We start from the raw sequence: 16950 nt of genomic DNA on the forward strand, positions 1-16950 counted from the left end.
GTTTTCCATATACTTTCACTGCTATATATGTCAGAACGGACCGGATCGGACGACTTTATCATATAGCTGCCATACAAATGTTCGATAAATTTTTAGAAAAAAAAAAATTATAACTTGGCTGGTTTTCAACACTTTTGCATAATTTTTGAGAAATGGCCATTTAATATTATTTCAGAATTTAATTTTATGAAAATCGGACAACTATATCTTATAGATGCCATAGGAACGATCGGGAAATTAATAGGAAAAAAGTATAATTTCGTTGTTTTTCAACGTATTTTCATCTACTTTGAGATATGAGCTATTTTTAATATTACACAATTTTGGTATAAATTTTATGAAAATCTGACAACTATATCATATAGCTGCCATAGAAGCGGTAGATGTAGAGAAAATGTAAAGCTCGGAATGTATAACTGTAACTGTAAATATAATAAGTATAGGTAAAATGTAATGAAACTCTGTTTTGTGTGTGTTTTCAGCATTTAAATATAAATATAATATAAATATGAAAACCAAATTATTATATGCTATGTATCAATATACAACTTTAATATATGTTCTTTTATTTTTTTTTTTTCAATTATTGAATCAAAATGGCTTGATTCTTAATGATCCAAATATTAAAAAAATAAAAACGCAATATTCTTAAGATATTGAGCCTTTAAAATAAATCATAAACTCCTGAAAATCTTTATCCCTTCCATAATCTCCAGCTAAAAGCTACACATAAAAAAAATTCTTAAAGCCACAGACAAGATCCTTTCCCTATACAAAAACAACACTACTCCGCCTATAACCTACCACCAACTGTTCCACTCTATTAAAAACTCCCTAATAGGGTCTTCCCACACAACATTAAAGCGCATTTAGCATCCGTTGAACAAATGCTCCATAAGGTTTTGCCGTTCCGAATTTTTCCAAATGGGCCGGCGTGTGGGAAGACCCTATAATAGGGTCTTCCCACACACCGTCAAAGCGCATCTGGCATCCGTTGAACAAACGGTCCATAAGGTTTTGCCGTTCCGAATTTTCTCAATTGGCCCTGCATCAAAGCGCATCTAAATGTAACGACCGTTTGTTTGGCGATAGTTAGGCGATAGTTTTTCGGTGCAACTCTGAAAATTTGACCAACACTACGAAAGTGTATACACACTTGGCGAGAAACAAATGAGATTTGGAATTTAAAATGTGGCGCCAAAGCTACAAGCATGCCCAAAATAGTTGTTGGCGTTTTTTCTGTATATTCTTGCCCCAATATGTCCCCAATTGTTACTATTTAATATAAACCACCTGCCTCTACCTTATTTTGAAGATTTTGGATGCCTATACCACCTATAGACACACTTCGGAGAATTTGCTCTTTGTTAGAGAAAAATCATTAGAAAAACTAAAATTCCTTGTCATTTAATTCATTTAAATTTAGTGCGGATAAATTCTGACGCAATCTGTGCCTTTTCCTGTTGTACAACAGCCAAAATAGTTGGTAAATGCTCCATTTCAAATTTGCAACTGCCAATTCGACAGTCTTTGTTTACGTTTTCATGAGCCCACAGCTGATCGATCAGCTGTTCGGATGCCAGATGCACTTTGACGCTCTGTGGGAACACGAGTTTCGCATCTGCGAAAAATCCCAAACGTTCCTCACAGATGCGCTGTGTGGGAAGACAGTATAAAGCCAACGACAGTCAGAAAGTCGGCTGTTGTAGCCAAAAAGCACGTGGTTGAAAATAGCTATTTTTATTCAGTTACGTTGAAAGAGCGGAATTTTAATCCCACTTTTTAATTAAAGTTTTAATGGAGACCTATCGAACTGGTAAATTTTATGTTGTGTGTACTAATATATTGATCTGTGCGTGTCTAACTAATATATTGCGATTTTTCTAAGTGTTCCTCTAAGGAAATTTTTCGAAAAAAAAAAAATTTAACTTTAAAGAGACCTATAAAAAATATATGTCTTTGTATTGCTGTACGTCCGATATATTTTGTAGAGGCATTTATTTTAAATAAATGACAATTTGTCTCAATGTGCACAAATCCGCACAATCTGCGTAATTTAAATTTTTTGGAGGTATCTTCGGTCTGTCAAACGCTGAGCTGTATGAAGAATGGCGAAAGGCGCCGGACAAATTTAACCATGAAAAAACAATTCTTGTTTTTTTTCAAGTTAATTACATTAAAATATTACTGTGTCAAATCATTTAACCTATTTAAAAGGCAAAAGAAAATTTGTTCGCATTAATGTAAGTGAAGAATGGAAGTTATTCGCGAATTTGAAGGCCATGACCTCTTTTATGAAGAAATGTGAAAATCACGTGTTTAATTTTATATCTGACGAAGAGCTTAAAAATGAAGACAATGTGTGTTTTGTTATTATGTTTATAAAATATATTGTTAGCTATAAAAGAAAAAATCACCTTATACACCTTAGTGCAGTGTAATCAATAATACTGACATAATCAAATCTGGACTCCTTCCCCAGTACTCCTCCGTCCTCTCTAGTGAATTGATAGCGATTCATTAAGCTGTCAAAATATGCTGAGGATCACCTGGCAAATATACTATCTGCTCCGACTCCCTACCCTCCATTAAAGTCATTACAAACACAAACAACTACTCCTACTACCGCAATACAATAAGATCCCTTAAGGGCTATAGCCATTGCAATGACAAACAGATCTTACTAAACACCCCAACAAACTTCTCTTTTTAATCCACAAACCTCAGCAAACAACAACAAATAATAATTATTATTATTATAATTAATACAAACGCCTATTACATGAATAGTTCCCTAAAAAGCATCTGCCCTTTTGCAAACCCAATATATCTCCTAGCGAATCAAACAGCAGCAAAGTCTAACAAAATCATCTTCTTTCTACACACAACCAATCTTATACAAAAAGTTAATTTATAACTTTAACAGGTATCATAAATACCTCAACAATTTGTTAATACACAGTCGAGCGGTAGGCCACGGCAGCCAATGCTCAGTAATATAAGTTAACTTTTAGTTTGAACCATGGGTTAGCGTTATATAACTAATAAATAAATAAGTAAAAATAAAAAATTTATGAAAAAAATGAAAAACCTTAACCCCAAGCAGATTACATATTTCTCTTTGCGAACTTCGTCATGTATTAAAATTAAATTAATAAAACGACCAATTAAACTCTTATCAATATTTCCCGAAAAAAAATTAGCTTTTTATGTGATAATTAAACATTTTAAGCAGGGATAAGAACGCGTCACCTAATGTCGTTAAAACGAGCAATCGCAGTCAACCCAGTGTCATGAAGAATTACCTATTTATTTGACCGATATTGTTCGTAAATATATGTGAAGAGAGTGAAAGTCTCAATAAACGGCTAAAAATAGAGTAACACCTTACGCTCTCTCCTCATTCAGTCTTTGACTCCCCCTCTCTCTCTCTCTCTCTCTCTCTCTCTCTTGGGAGGCAAATTGACAATGGCGAACGATTTGACAGACCTTCGATAGCTCAGTTGGTAGAGCGGTGGACTGTAGTTGTTGGGAAGAATTGCGATAGAAATCCATAGGTCGCTGGTTCAAATCCGGCTCGAAGGATTCTTTTTTCTGTCTGTATATGTATATATGAGAATTTTATTTTGTGGTTTTAATATTTCTTGCTATACAAAAAATGAATCGTTTTAAATGTATGTTTCCCAATTTAAAAACTATTTCTTTCATTAAAATTTTTGTATTTTGTAAATCTATTATATAAAAATAAGTCGAGTTTTCTGCGGGGATCAAATACCTCCAGAACGCACGAACCGATTTCCACGGTTTTGCATTCGTTGGAAAGGTCTCGGAATTTGTGATTTTTTGCAGTAACGAAAATTCAGGAAAAATTGCAACAGAAAGCGGGAAAATCATTTTTGTATAAAGCGCCAACACTGACACATAGCATGCCATAATTCTCTACTCAATTTATTTTATGACAAATCGAAATTGTGTTCAATTTTGAGTAAAATAAGTTATTCGTTTCATATCAGTGCAATTGGAAACCAGCATTTTTATTTAGGGTGGTAAGTTGAACTGTGTAAATTATGTGGATTATAGGTTAAATTAACCGCTCTGCCTATAGTCGAAAATGCCTATAGCACGACGTGTGAACATCGGTCTCCGCACAAGGCATGCAATCCAGCAACAAGTGTATTCACAGAACTTAAGCGAGGAGAGACGAAATGTAGTAAGGGAAAATGCCCGATTGAGACAACGCGTGGGCACACGAAGATCAACTGGTGTGCAGCATCTAAGCGGAACCCAACCAGCGTGGCAGGCTCCTAACAGCAGCCTTCCTCGACATAGCCATCGACCTCAGGACAAATTTCAAGAATCCTGAGATAGAGTGCTAGAAAATATTCGTTATCCGAAGGTGTCGCGGGTGAGACCGTGCCCCCGGTGTTGCCCATATCCGTTTTGCCCACTGGAGGGTACCAACAGTTGTCCTCTCAGAGCCCTAGTTCCCTACCAGGGTGTCAGGCCCGGACTACCAGCCGAAATTGGTAAGGCGGATAATCAGCTTACCTTGAAAAAAACCCTTATGGCAATACCACCAACGAGACAGTTTCATCTTTCCTCCATTGTCGGAACTTCCTATTTATTGAAACCATCTTTCCGCTATTCAGTTGGTCTCTAAAAAACTTTCGGATAGGGACCACTTAGTAGTTCTTGGTGATTTTAACATCCCAGGGGCTATTTGGTCCCTAGATAATTCCATTAACCACAATACATCACAAAAAATGTGGTTTACCAAAGAACACTTCAATTAAACGGATAATTTGCCGAAGGTGGCGTAACGGAGTTCGCCTGGCTTACTAGTATATTTATAAATATCTTTTAATTTTTCATTACATTCGATGATGTCAAGTCTAATGTAAATACAGAATGCTGGTCAACTGAATTTATGGTCGTATTAAATAACTTAATCATTGACTTTCAGCAAATACAATTTATCAACACTTTGCCAAGGTAATAATTCTATTTTCCGCCCACCTTCCCAGCCCTTGGTTCTTTTCCTCAACTTCGTACGCCTCAAACGTCAAACGAATAGATTGCTGTCTGGGCGGCCAGCCTCCAGCTACCATTTCACTTCAAGCTCCGCTGCCTGCAACGAAATATGCATAATTCAATAGCAGAAGCTGCGTCCTTGTGGACGTTAGTCTTGCAGAATAAGGAGGGAAATCCCCGGGACGAAGCTGCAAAGTATGCAATAAGCGATTGCGACTCGTTAACGTTTCAAAATACAGCAAGTTGAGGCGAGGTCGGTAGTTATACATATACACAGCTGTAGTCAAATAAATAGTAATTATAAGATTGACAGTAATAAAAATATGTAGATGGTTTTCAAATTCCCCAAATAGTTTTTCATATCTTTAAATTTTCATTTTCGATCATTATCACCAGGCGATTACTACATTTATTTGGACTTCCACAAGTATTTTAAAAACTTTGAATTTTCAAGTCGAGTAATCAATTTTAGGTTCTTCAAAAAACGTTTTTTTTTGGCTGCGAAAATTTTTATGAAATACATGAAACTTTGGGTACTACGTACTTCATAAAGATGATTTGAAAAAAAAAGACAATAAAAGAGTAAATATTCTGCAAATTTACAATATCTTATATTACTATTAACTTAAACTCAGCTGTGCATATTTTGTATTCGGAAAGACTTGCGATGTGGAGGGTTGTGTAATCACAACATTAATCTAATACGCGTGTTTAGTGCGGCCTGGCGGGCATCCAACTTAATAATAGCTTTCCCAGCGCCTTGCAGTAAGTAATTAAATCATTTACAACAAATCAAACTGACGTTGAAGAGGAGAAGCGTGAAGCTCGCAGCTCAGAGCTTCTCCTTAAGCAAATAGTCGCCAGGGCCCACGGTCTGGCTTATTATTAATGAGAAAAACTTTTGCAAGTTTTCAATTAGTTATGCGTCCCCTCCGGCAAATGCCTCCCTTCATCCGCCGTTCGCAATCCTCCAACCGCCATTCGCCGCCAGTCTTGGAGAATAATCAAGACAAACGCTGGCTCATAATAAAATATTTAGTTGGATTTCCTTGGCCAGTCGCCTTAATTGACTAGCCACCAGTTATTAGTATAACAAGCCAGGACGTTGGCTTTATTTAACTCGGATTCGGATATGGACTCGGATGATTAGGGGAAGTCCCTTGGATGGGCTGAGCTTGGGCTTGGTCTAATCCGACCCGACAGCCTGCATAATGTGATTAATTGAATTGAAGGGCAAGGAGGTGGTCGGATACCAAGACTGGCCACAGCATGGGTCCTCTCACCATCTCACCATCTCCGGCTCACCTGCTCACCTACTGAGTCACCTGTTGGCTACTCGTGCTTGCAGTCAAGGTCTCCGCTTTCCGCGCCAGCTGAATCTCTCAGTCGCAGACCGCTGGCTTTTGTTCGCCTGCATACCAAATCCGATTTTAATGAGCGCGCACATTTCGAACCCTAATTGGGTGCCACCTCAACGAGGAATATAAATCGTGATTCCACTTTAGTGGGATTAACCCTATTGCTGTATTAGAGGGATATATTGCAGCGGTAAATATAATGATTCCATTCTCTTTGTGTTATTTGAGACATAATTGCCGAGTTAAACTGCCTTGAATCAAGGTTTCTTTTGTGTAATCTTTAGATGCCAAAGCCAAAGGATTTTTTGCGTCAATCCATTGCCATCCATTTGAGCTCGCTCTTCGACAGCTCCAACCTCTAACGTCTAACCGAAGTTTCTCGGATTCCCGCCGTACCACAAATCAGGTAAAACACTTCCTCGAGCTTCGACAATGCAGCGACTTGTGGTGGTGTGTGCTTGGACAGGTTTTTGTTTGTCTTAATTACAGTATAACATTTGTGAAGGCACCCGCAGGAGCATGTAGGCTGCTGGGCCAATAAACCAAACCCAACTCTAAGCCAGGACTGGGGCCGGGGTTCCCCCGGAAAACCGCATTAACAAGCAGCTGCTGTTGCCGCTGCAGATCCTAGCTGTAATTAAGTTTACTCCCGTTTTACGAGACACGCGCAAATCCCGGCCACATTTACTGGAACAACGAACCACAAGGCCAGGCTACTGCGACGGGGCCTCATCAATGTGTTAATGCTAATTGTTATTGTAGTTCGGGAAGGGGCGTGCAAAAGCTGAAAGTGCCTCCTTCGCTTACCTCAAATTGAATTAGCCTCATATGTGGCCTGTCAGTTGAGACAGTTAGCAACTTCCCAACTCAATTTGGCAGGTCGGAAAGTTTAGTTTGCAGTTGCCCAAATAAAAAAGGAGCCGCATGCCGTCGGACAGCTTACTCTACTTGGGACACTTTGATCGGGCGGAAAGGCGGCACAACTATTTGTGGGGGGCAAACGAACGACGCCAAACGAAATCACAGCCAAAAATATTTAACAAAATTTCATTAGAAACTTTTCTGGCAGGCAGCGCAAAATTGCCGAACAAAGTGGAGCAAATTCTAGCCTTCCAGGGATGTCAGCCGTTGGAGCTCGGGAGAAGTGGGTGAACACTTGCGCTACGGCACTTTGGGCACATCATATCCTAACCCCACCTTAAGTTTACAGAATCCAAAATATTTTTGCCCTCCTCCGGAGACAAACTTATTGCCGCTTAGTCCTCTGACAGCCAAGTTAAACAAACCTTAGAGAATATTGTTACATAAAAATAATATTGTATCATATTATTATTAAATATTATAGTGCATATTAAGTATAACAGTGGTATTTTATCTGCATCATTTTAAACATCTTTAGATGTATTTCTGTTCTAATTTATAATTCCTGTTTAATCTGAAGTTAAAGTTATATAGATATATCATAAATTAGGAGAAGCTCTTTCCATATTCAAGGTGAAGTCACTTTGATCTTTCGTCTGCTGTCAAAATTATTACAAAAAATAGAAAAAAATAATTTATCAAACTATATTTGTCTTAAAATGATATCTTAAACTTAAAACTTAACATTAAAGTTTCTGTACATAATTTATAAACATTTTTTAAGGAGTAAAGGGGCCCACCGACTAATAAGATCCATCTGCCTCGCACCAAAGAAAGTTTTTGCTTATTGTTTGACAAATTGTTTCCTGCAGCGGCCGAAGAAATAAAGGGCAACACTCGAATGGACTGAAAGGATCGGTGGTTGGGTGGAAAGGCAACAGACGCAGGACCTGGCCATCAATGTGTAATGAATTTGGACGGGGGACTCGAAGCGAGAGCAAAGTTTAAAGCGCGAACAAGGGGGGCAAAAACAATGACAGACGTTGCCAGCAGCCAGTGCTGTTCCGATCCTGTTCCTGTTTCCCCTTTCTCATCTGACATTTCACATTTCCATTTCATTGTCAAACACCCTTACCAAGCCTGTTACTGGGGTAGCCAGACCTGTTGAAACAGTCTCAAACATCTAGTTTTTGTAAAATAAGTGCAAACAATATTATAAAATTAAATAAATCTTATCAATCAAGGGATACAAAGGTAATAAGGATAAGGATAATAAATCTGCTATAAATAACTCCTTTGGGATATAGAGCGTATGCCTATGAATAGTAACTTCCATGCGGATAAAAATGTGCTTTGCGTTTGATATTTACGAAACGAGTCGAATATTTTACTGAAAACTCGCATTTTACCTCTTGTAACTGTAAATTCTGTAAGAAATATCCTTCAGCAGCGTATGCCAGACGTCGGCTATAAAGCCAAGGCCTCTTCCTTGTTCACTGTCAGTTGGGAAACTTTTTGCCGCTCGCTGTTTACCGTCACCCTGCGGCTGCAGTGGCGCATAAATTAGCAAACATGGCGAGCGGAGCGCGCTACTCCCCGGAACTTTGGCAGGATGGCTTGGTACCGCCTCCCTTTCCCTGTCCTGGTCCACTTAACCCCCGAACGGCCAACTGATTGACTCAGCTCCCCCTCCCCCGGTGTTTCGCTGGCCCCGCTTTGATGGCTGCTGCAAATTAGCGATGTTCAGGTGGTCTCTGGGTTTGCTGCCCCTGCCATCGCACATTTGAAATGGGAGCTTTTGGCCAGTGCCGAAAAATTGGCCAGCGCAATTAATTAAAAACTTTTTTGCAAATGCAATAGGTCGGCGCTGGTGGGTCCAAATGAAACGGTTTGGCCATAGCCGGCAAAAGCTCGAAAAATATTATTCCAGGTGCCGGGAATTTATTTTATTTGTACCACCTCTCACTGCAACGCTTAATTAAAAACTGCGCATACGCCAGGTGCTGCCAAAGAACAATGCATATGAGTTCATCTTTAGTTATTTTTATTTCATCACCGGATTACGGAAATGCATAAATAATGAATGGCTATTAAATTGCGGGTCGGCTGGGCAAGCGGGAATTTTCGGTTGCAGCACTAGTTTAATCCATTTTTAACACACAACAATTGAAGAGGCTTTTTAAATGAATTCATAATTTGCCAGGGATTATTTTACTTTACACGAGTTTTTTTTTGTATTAAGATTGGTTTTTATTTAAATGAATGATGAAATAGTGAAAGGCTTAAAAAGAAACGTCATCAGTTAGTCAGTAAAAGTTCTTTGGGAGTTTCGTTCTGTTTTCTTTATACATGTATACATTAGTAGAATTTCAATTTCGATAAAAATAAACTCGGTTTTTGTGGGATTTGAGGAATTCCACTCTTTTCATAAAGCACACGCCACGTGGGACAGCAATTAAAGTAGCAATATAGACCAACAAATGCTGAACATCTTAAATACATTTTTCGTCTATGCGTGATATTTTATCTTCCTACCGATCTCTCCCTGCTCTGGGCCGTAATTTTCATCAAAATTATGCAGATTAAATGTGGCAGCCAAGTTTGTTTAGCCAGGCAAGCGACATTAAACTCGCATAAGGCGCATCAGCAGAGACAACAAAGATGTCTAAATAATAAAGGCAACCTGAGCTGTTTGGGTACGGCGCACAAGTTGATTGAATAAATCACAGCAGGTAAATTTCACTTGAAACAGCTCTCGACATGCGTGCGAACTGGATGACAGACTGAAAAGCGGCATCCAGAGCCGCCAAACTTTAACAAACAGAGGAAAAAATCACGACGCATTTCTGAATTTATGAACTTGCATAATATTTTTAAGACATTATTAAAGAGCATTGTGAAAGGAAACAACAAAAATATTGAAAGGTGCAACTCACTCTGTAAACTTTTAACCGTTTTATAGACAGTGTATTGGAAATCGATATTGCGCTCATTGTAGCCCCTTTGGGACAAAACTTTCTCAATTCAAGGACTCCTCAGCTTGTCCTGCGGTTTCTCAGTGCACGTACATACGTAACGAAACCGACTGACACGAAAAATGTATTGCCCAGGACTGCTCTCCTGCGGATGAGGAGGCGGTGGTGGTGGACGGGTGCGCTGTAAAGTTTTGCCATTTACAGCCCGGCAACAATTTGGCCAAGTAGCTGCCAAGCTCCAGAGATAACTCAGACATAAGACCGCGGGAGCTGGGAGCTGGGCATTTCATGGGCCATTATGCCAACAGTGTGTAACAATTTCGGGAAATAAAAGGAAGCCCGCAGGGAATCGAATTAGTTTGCATTTATATTTGATGTTCGGCCAGCAGAAGCACACATTTTCGCGTTGACGGCTCACCGGGAACCTCGGCGGTCCTTTAAATATTTTGTACAATTAATTGCATGTCGCTGGGGGCTAATTAAACGGCTCCAAGCCAGAACTAATTTACATGATCGCGAGTCGCGACACGCAAACATATGGCCGGAGCCGGGTATTCCGCATGGAGAACTTTCCCACCTGCAAGGTGTGCGAAGTTCACTCGGCAATTAGCATTTTCTATGACCAATTTCATCGGTGTCGAATGCCACGTCACTGTCAGGGCTCTGAGGCACCCCCTTTGCAAACGCCCACATTCACATTCAATAACTGCAAAATGCGAGGCAATTACCTCTGAGGATATTTCTGTCTCTAATTGCTCATGTACGTGGGTCGAAGGTCAACGTTGACGTACAAGTCCGCCCATTCACCCTGTCCTCAATGAGAAATCGCACAATGACAGCCATCTGAGAACTTGGCAGGAAGTAACAATGGATTTAAATTGTGGTCTTGGGTGCTAATTTTAATCCCAAAAGAACATTGGCAAGGTTGTTTAATTAATAAATCTTAAGTAGCAAGTTCTAGAGAGATATTTTACTTGACTTTAGATCGAATTATTGTCGATGTATTGATGTTTATGGCGCAGCAAAAGCTTTAGAAAATGAGATATCAGAGAGTTTATCCTCAAAATTAATATTTTGGATTTTATTAAAATACTGCATTGCGGCCCAGCCAGAAGTTGTTCCATTTCCATACAAGGCAGTTTTTGGTGTGTGCAACCTTCGGGCCAGTCGGAATAAAGTTTCGTCAAAACAGGACATGTAGTTTCTGATTGTAGATATTTACTGATACCGAGCAAACTTTTATTTCTCAACAGGAATTATAATCTCATGATATACTTTTTCTCTTAAAACCGAATACCTCGTACTCGTGCCTGCATGTATGTATGTATGTGGTAGCGATGTCTGTAATTATTATTCCCTTGAAATATTTTTAAACCGGGTACTAAGATAGTTTTTGTATGTTTGGGATTTATCTGTATTGCTCTGCGAAACAAAATCTTCACATTAAGTCGTCATTTTGTTGAACATACAGCTGAGGAGTATGCTTCTCATTGTCGTGTCCACCGCCTTCGATTCCAGTTACGGCCTTGAGCTACATAATTGTAAGGTCTAATGCAAGTTGAGTACATTTCGTGTAAAACTAAAGTTCTGTATTTTCAAATATTTGCCAACTTCTTCGACCGTTGGTAATTTGGAAAGTCAATTAGGCATTTAGACAGTTAATTAGAAGACACGCCCAACCAGACACCTTACCTGAAAAAGGGGAAGACTTTTAAAAACTCATTAATGCATAAATTTAGGGGCGCTTAAATAGCAGTGCGCAGAGGCCGGAGCAGCCCATAAGCCGTTCGATTCCGGATTAGAATCCCGGAGCCCAGTCTATGGCCAGCCTTCAGTTCCACGGCAACGTCGATGCGGACATCAGATACGATGTTTCCTTGGATCCGGGAAGGGACCCCGACCTGTTCCGCCTGCTGGCGGGCCTGCAGCTGGCCATGGGAATGGTCCCGTCGCCCAGACTGCCCAAGTGGTGGCCACACAGGCTGAGATCTGGCGGGAGGCTGTTGGCCTGGGTCTACTGCTCGATGGTGATATTCACATCACTGCACCTGGGCGTGCTGTTTACCAAAACGACGCTGGACGTCCTGCCGACTGGAGAGCTGCAGGGCATAACCGACGCCTTGACCATGACAATCATCTACTTCTTCACCGGCTACGGTACCATCTACTGGTGCATCCGGTCGAAGCGCCTGCTGGCCTACATGGAGCACATCAATCGGAAGTACCGACACCATTCCTTGGCCGGCGTTACCTTTGTGAGCAGCCATGCCGCCTTCCGGAAGTCCAGAACCTTCACAACCGTGTGGATAATAGCCTGCCTGCTGGGTGTCATCTCCTGGGGCGTCTCGCCCCTTATGCTGGGCATTCGCACGCTGCCGCTGCTTTGTTGGTATCCCTTCGACGCCATGGCCCCCGTCACCTACACGGCGGTGTACGCCACCCAACTCTTCGGCCAGATTCTGGTGGGCGTCACTTTCGGCTTTGGGGGATCGCTATTCGTGACCCTGAGCCTGCTGCTTCTTGGGCAGTTCGATGTGCTCTATTGCAGTCTGAAGAACCTGGATGCCCATGCCAGGCTACTGTCCGGAGAGTCTGTAACGGATCTCAGGTAAGAAGTTTTCTGTGGGCTCAAGTGAGTTCTATATTCTAGCAGATATACAAGCGATACTTCAGTTTGCTCCAAAGGGAGCTGTTGCTGGAAGACTCTACCCGGGAGCTAAACCAGTATGCCGTTCTGAAGGAGCACCCAACCGACTTGACGAAACTTTGTGCAGGACGTCTCAATCCCGGCCAGGGTGATACATACCACAGTGCCTTGGTGGAGTGCGTGCGTCTGCACCGCTTTATCCTCCACTGCTCCATCGAGCTGGAGGAACTGTTCAGCCCGTACTGCCTAGTCAAGTCCCTCCAAATCACCTTCCAGCTCTGCCTGCTGGTCTTCGTGGGCGTGTCCGGGACGCGCGAGGTGCTGCGTATCGTCAACCAGCTGCAATATCTGGGGCTGACCCTCTTCGAGCTGCTGATGTTCACCTACTGCGGTGAGTTGCTGAGCCGACACAGCGTCCGGTCCGGGGACGCCTTTTGGAGGGGCGGCTGGTGGAAGCACGCCCACCACATGCGACAGGACATCCTCATTTTCCTGGTCAATAGTCGCCGGGCCGTCCATGTCACTGCGGGAAAGTTTTATGTGATGGACGTGAATCGGCTGAGATCGGTAAGAAACAAAAAAACACAAAGGTGATATTTAGAAAGATTTAAAATTAAATCTCTACAGGTGATTACACAGGCCTTTAGCTTCTTGACTTTGCTGCAAAAACTGGCGGCCAAGAAGACCGACACGGATCTTTAAGCTGGAACCCCATTCGTTCACATTGTCTGTTGGTATTTATTCTGCACATTAAAAACAAGTCGAGTAAAATGCAAATAATATTTGCGTTTCCGCGTCTTATTGTTTGCTTAACATTTAACAATCTACAGCACCGGGGGAAGATGACGAGGGCCTGGCCCAGCTCACCAGCCAGCCGAAAAGGCGGCTCTAAGTCCCATGTCTCTCTTGCCTTTGGCGTGTCACTGATAAACCGCCCTTTTTCCAGGAAAGGGGGAAGTTTCCGTCTTAAATATGTATGTTGGTAGGCATTTTACAAGGCACCAATTGGATGTCCTACACCCTGACTACATTCTGCACTATGTAATAATAAAATAAATCATAACCCTCTAAATTTAAGTAATGACAGCATAAATACATTTTTTTATTTAAATTACTCATTTTTCTTAATGAAAAATTAAAAATGTCCGTCGTTAATGACAGCAACAAGTCTGCATAAAATACCAGCTGAATTATATAGAAAAGGGTCCAAAGGCGCTTCCTTTGGCATGGGTTAAGCTAATGTACCCCTCAAAAGTGGAATCGCTGCGATGTCCTCGCATATCTGTTGAGCAAAGTTCTCAGATTGTGAAAGAAGCCTAAAAGTCGCCTTTAATTTTGCGATTGCACGTTGTACACACGAACTTATGGCAAAGTTTTCAACTCATTTGCGCTTTGCATTTCTCATTGTGTCACAGACACAAATACCTACACCCCCGATCCACTCGCGGCCACATGAGGGGAAAAGTTTTCCTTCTTGCCTGGGTGACTTGCCATAACTTTGGGCCTGGGATCTGGAATGGGAGGGAGGGCCAAGGGATAGGTCTACCCATTTCCTTATTGCAACGTGTGTATTTATAGGGACTCATTTGTTTCATTTTTTGCCGCCTACTTTGGGCGCTTGGGTGATTACCTTTTTGTTCCTTTGTATTGTTGTGCTTTTTGTGCTTTCGCTCGGCTCGGTTTCGTTGCGGAAATGCCTTTCACTTTTTCCACTTCCGCTTCCACGTCCCTCTAAGGCTAACTGCCTTTATGCGTGTCTGCCGGAGCCAGCAGGATATTTATATAACATCATATTTGATAAGCGCAGTGCTCAGTTGAGCTTTGCTCCTGTCGACAAATGTCCTGGTCATATTTCTCCAGCAGATTTCAGTCGCTCGCATGGCACCGACCTACAGCTTTGCAGAGCCTGGCCAGGCAAGGGCTTCGGAGCACATTGCCAGCCAAAGTGGTCAGCTATCACGGGATTAGCATTTGAATTGCGAAAATAATGCATTCAGAGACCACTGCATGTGCAAAGAACCACAAACGGAGACCTTAGCTGGGACAATGATCGAATTAATCAAGTCCTCCACAGCTATTGCAAATATTTGTCTGAGTTCATAACTGTATTTATTCATCAATTTAACCGGTAACTGAGCGGTGCCTCCAAATGAAATTGAAAAATAGTTCCTCTGCAAGCTATATGATGAATTCCTCCTATTCGGCTCTTTCCGACTAGCATATATACTACTACTACTATCTTCAAAGATTAATTTAAATAGCTCCAAATCTGAGGGGCCAATTTGTCATAAAATTTTAAAGTTGAAGGTGTCGACTCTTTTAACTTACCTCTTTAATAGTGGTTTTTATTTGGTTTTAAAGTTTTTAAATGTAACTCTAAATAAATTACTAACTTAAAGCAGTAAAATGCAGCAAGGTTCAGTATTTACCGATTTTAACAAGAGCGGACCAATTATTCATCTGAGCTGAACTCCTGATAATGAATCTTGTGTGTTCTAATAAAAAAGCCTGCATAAAAATTATTGATAACATTAACATGGGCATGTGCTAGGCATTTATCAGTGACAAATTCATCATCAGTTAATGACTTTTTCATCAACGATTCATAATCAAGTAATCATCTTTTGAAACCCATTTTAGATACAATTCATACCCTGTTCATCTCCATTTCATCAACAATTAAGACAACAACATTTTGTTTTTGATTAGTTATGTTATGATAAACACTCACGCGATAATTAGAATTTGCTTAAATAGTTTATAGTTTGAAACGTCAATGGGCCACGATGACATGTTACATTTGGTACTGCACGGAATAAATAGCGTTATAAGTATTAAACAATAACACTCCATTTACAAACAAATTGTTATACGCTATCAATAAATATATGTGTTACATATAGTTTTTCTTTACATTTGATCAAAATGAATCGATTCTTGATGATCCAATTGCAAACTGCAAGGGTATACAAACATCGGCGAGCCGAAATTAGCTTCCTTTTTTATTTTTTTATAGTGCTAATTAAATTTTCAACCCGACCTCCAACCGACGGAATTAAAGTTGGGAGTATAAATGAAAACGAAATTTCCTCTCAGTTCCGTCCATCGTGTCCAGTTCCTGAGCCGTTCTCGGTCCCATTCCCATTCCCTTCGTGTTCTGTCAGCGCCCTGGCAGTGGGCAAACGAGAACTGTGTAGAGTGCCCGCATAGCATTGACAGGATCTAGCCGCAGGCATTGCTGTCAATATCCCTTCAAATACTCCCACCGCCTATCGACGGCCAACTTTGAAGTAGTCTCTGAAATTAAATTAACACAAAGGCATGCCGTGTCAACTTTTTCAGTAGTCAGCTGGCGGTATTTTAATTGAAAGCAATCAATATGAGGCCCCGACAGCGGCATGTCACCTCGCACTGCCGAAAAGCCGAAGAAAATATGGGGAGCTGTCGGGTCTCGAAGGAATTTATAATTGTTGAATAGCGGTACACTGATTTGACATCTGTGAAAATGTTCAGGCTTTTTCGCTACAATTAACAAAAACTTAAACTAAAATGTATATATCATTAAATATAGATACTCATTGTCGGAAATAAACCAGACAAAAGGCTCTAGCCTAATATTAGCTTCGATGTTAAATAGAAAAAGAGGCTGGATAGACAAGCCAGTTTTAACCCCACATCAGAGAATTTTCATCAGAGGCAGTACAAATTCCATTCATCTATCCAATGTATCTGTGATCAAATGAACTCAGATTCAATTCACACTCCTGAAAGGGCCAGACACCTGTCGAAAAGATGTTTTGTCATCCACTCGGTGGGCGGTAATCTAATCAGGACACCCGCCCCCAGCTGGGGTGATGTCAAAGAGCCTGGCCATTGTTGGGTAATTTTATTATTACTCCATATTACATTTGCATGTTGTTCCCATCATCTAGGCGAGTAATGGAATGTGCTTCTGAATTTCAAACATAATTGCCTTTGTATTGTGCAACATGTCGCATACGCAATGTCGGTCTCCAAACAAAAAGGTAAATATGGTTTGGTGAGTGTGCGTACATTTCCTCATGCACACACACGCACG

The 16950-nt window shown here is 40.9% G+C and overlaps 1 protein-coding gene and 1 non-coding gene across 4 annotated transcripts; both read left to right on the forward strand.

The window, feature by feature from the left end:
* Positions 1 to 1620: 1620 nt before the first annotated feature.
* On the forward strand, positions 1621 to 13921 carry Or85e (Odorant receptor 85e). 3 transcript variants are annotated; one of them, XM_070286826.1, is made up of 5 exons: positions 1623 to 1816; positions 11965 to 12833; positions 12899 to 13439; positions 13500 to 13606; positions 13703 to 13921. In XM_070286826.1, the coding sequence occupies exons 2-4, from the start codon at positions 12046 to 12048 to the stop codon at positions 13572 to 13574; spliced, it is 1404 nt and encodes a 467-aa protein (XP_070142927.1). In that variant the 5' UTR covers positions 1623 to 1816; positions 11965 to 12045; the 3' UTR covers positions 13575 to 13606; positions 13703 to 13921. The 3 variants fall into 3 exon arrangements, with proteins under 3 accessions (XP_041633440.1, XP_070142927.1, XP_070142928.1); XM_070286827.1 differs by having other exon boundaries at positions 13500 to 13602; positions 13703 to 13920; XM_041777506.2 differs by having other exon boundaries at positions 1621 to 1816; positions 13500 to 13921.
* On the forward strand, positions 3489 to 3585 carry TRNAY-GUA (transfer RNA tyrosine (anticodon GUA)). The gene is made up of 2 exons: positions 3489 to 3525; positions 3550 to 3585. It is a non-coding gene; the product is annotated as a tRNA-Tyr (tRNA).
* Positions 13922 to 16950: the final 3029 nt, after the last annotated feature.

Source organism: Drosophila kikkawai, chromosome 3R (genome assembly GCF_030179895.1).
Source record: "Drosophila kikkawai strain 14028-0561.14 chromosome 3R, DkikHiC1v2, whole genome shotgun sequence".
NCBI classification, from domain to species: Eukaryota; Metazoa; Arthropoda; class Insecta; order Diptera; family Drosophilidae; genus Drosophila; species Drosophila kikkawai.

Excerpts from the sequence above, each read along its gene's own strand:
- Or85e (XM_041777506.2), top strand. The coding sequence starts at position 12,046 with ATGGCCAGCCTTCAGTTCCACGGCAACGTCGATGCGGACATCAGATAC. Across the intron at positions 12,834-12,898 it reads GAGTCTGTAACGGATCTCAG|TTTGCTCCAAAGGGAGCTGT; the intron begins GTAAGAAGTTTT and ends GCGATACTTCAG. Across the intron at positions 13,440-13,499 it reads ACGTGAATCGGCTGAGATCG|GTGATTACACAGGCCTTTAG; the intron begins GTAAGAAACAAA and ends AAATCTCTACAG.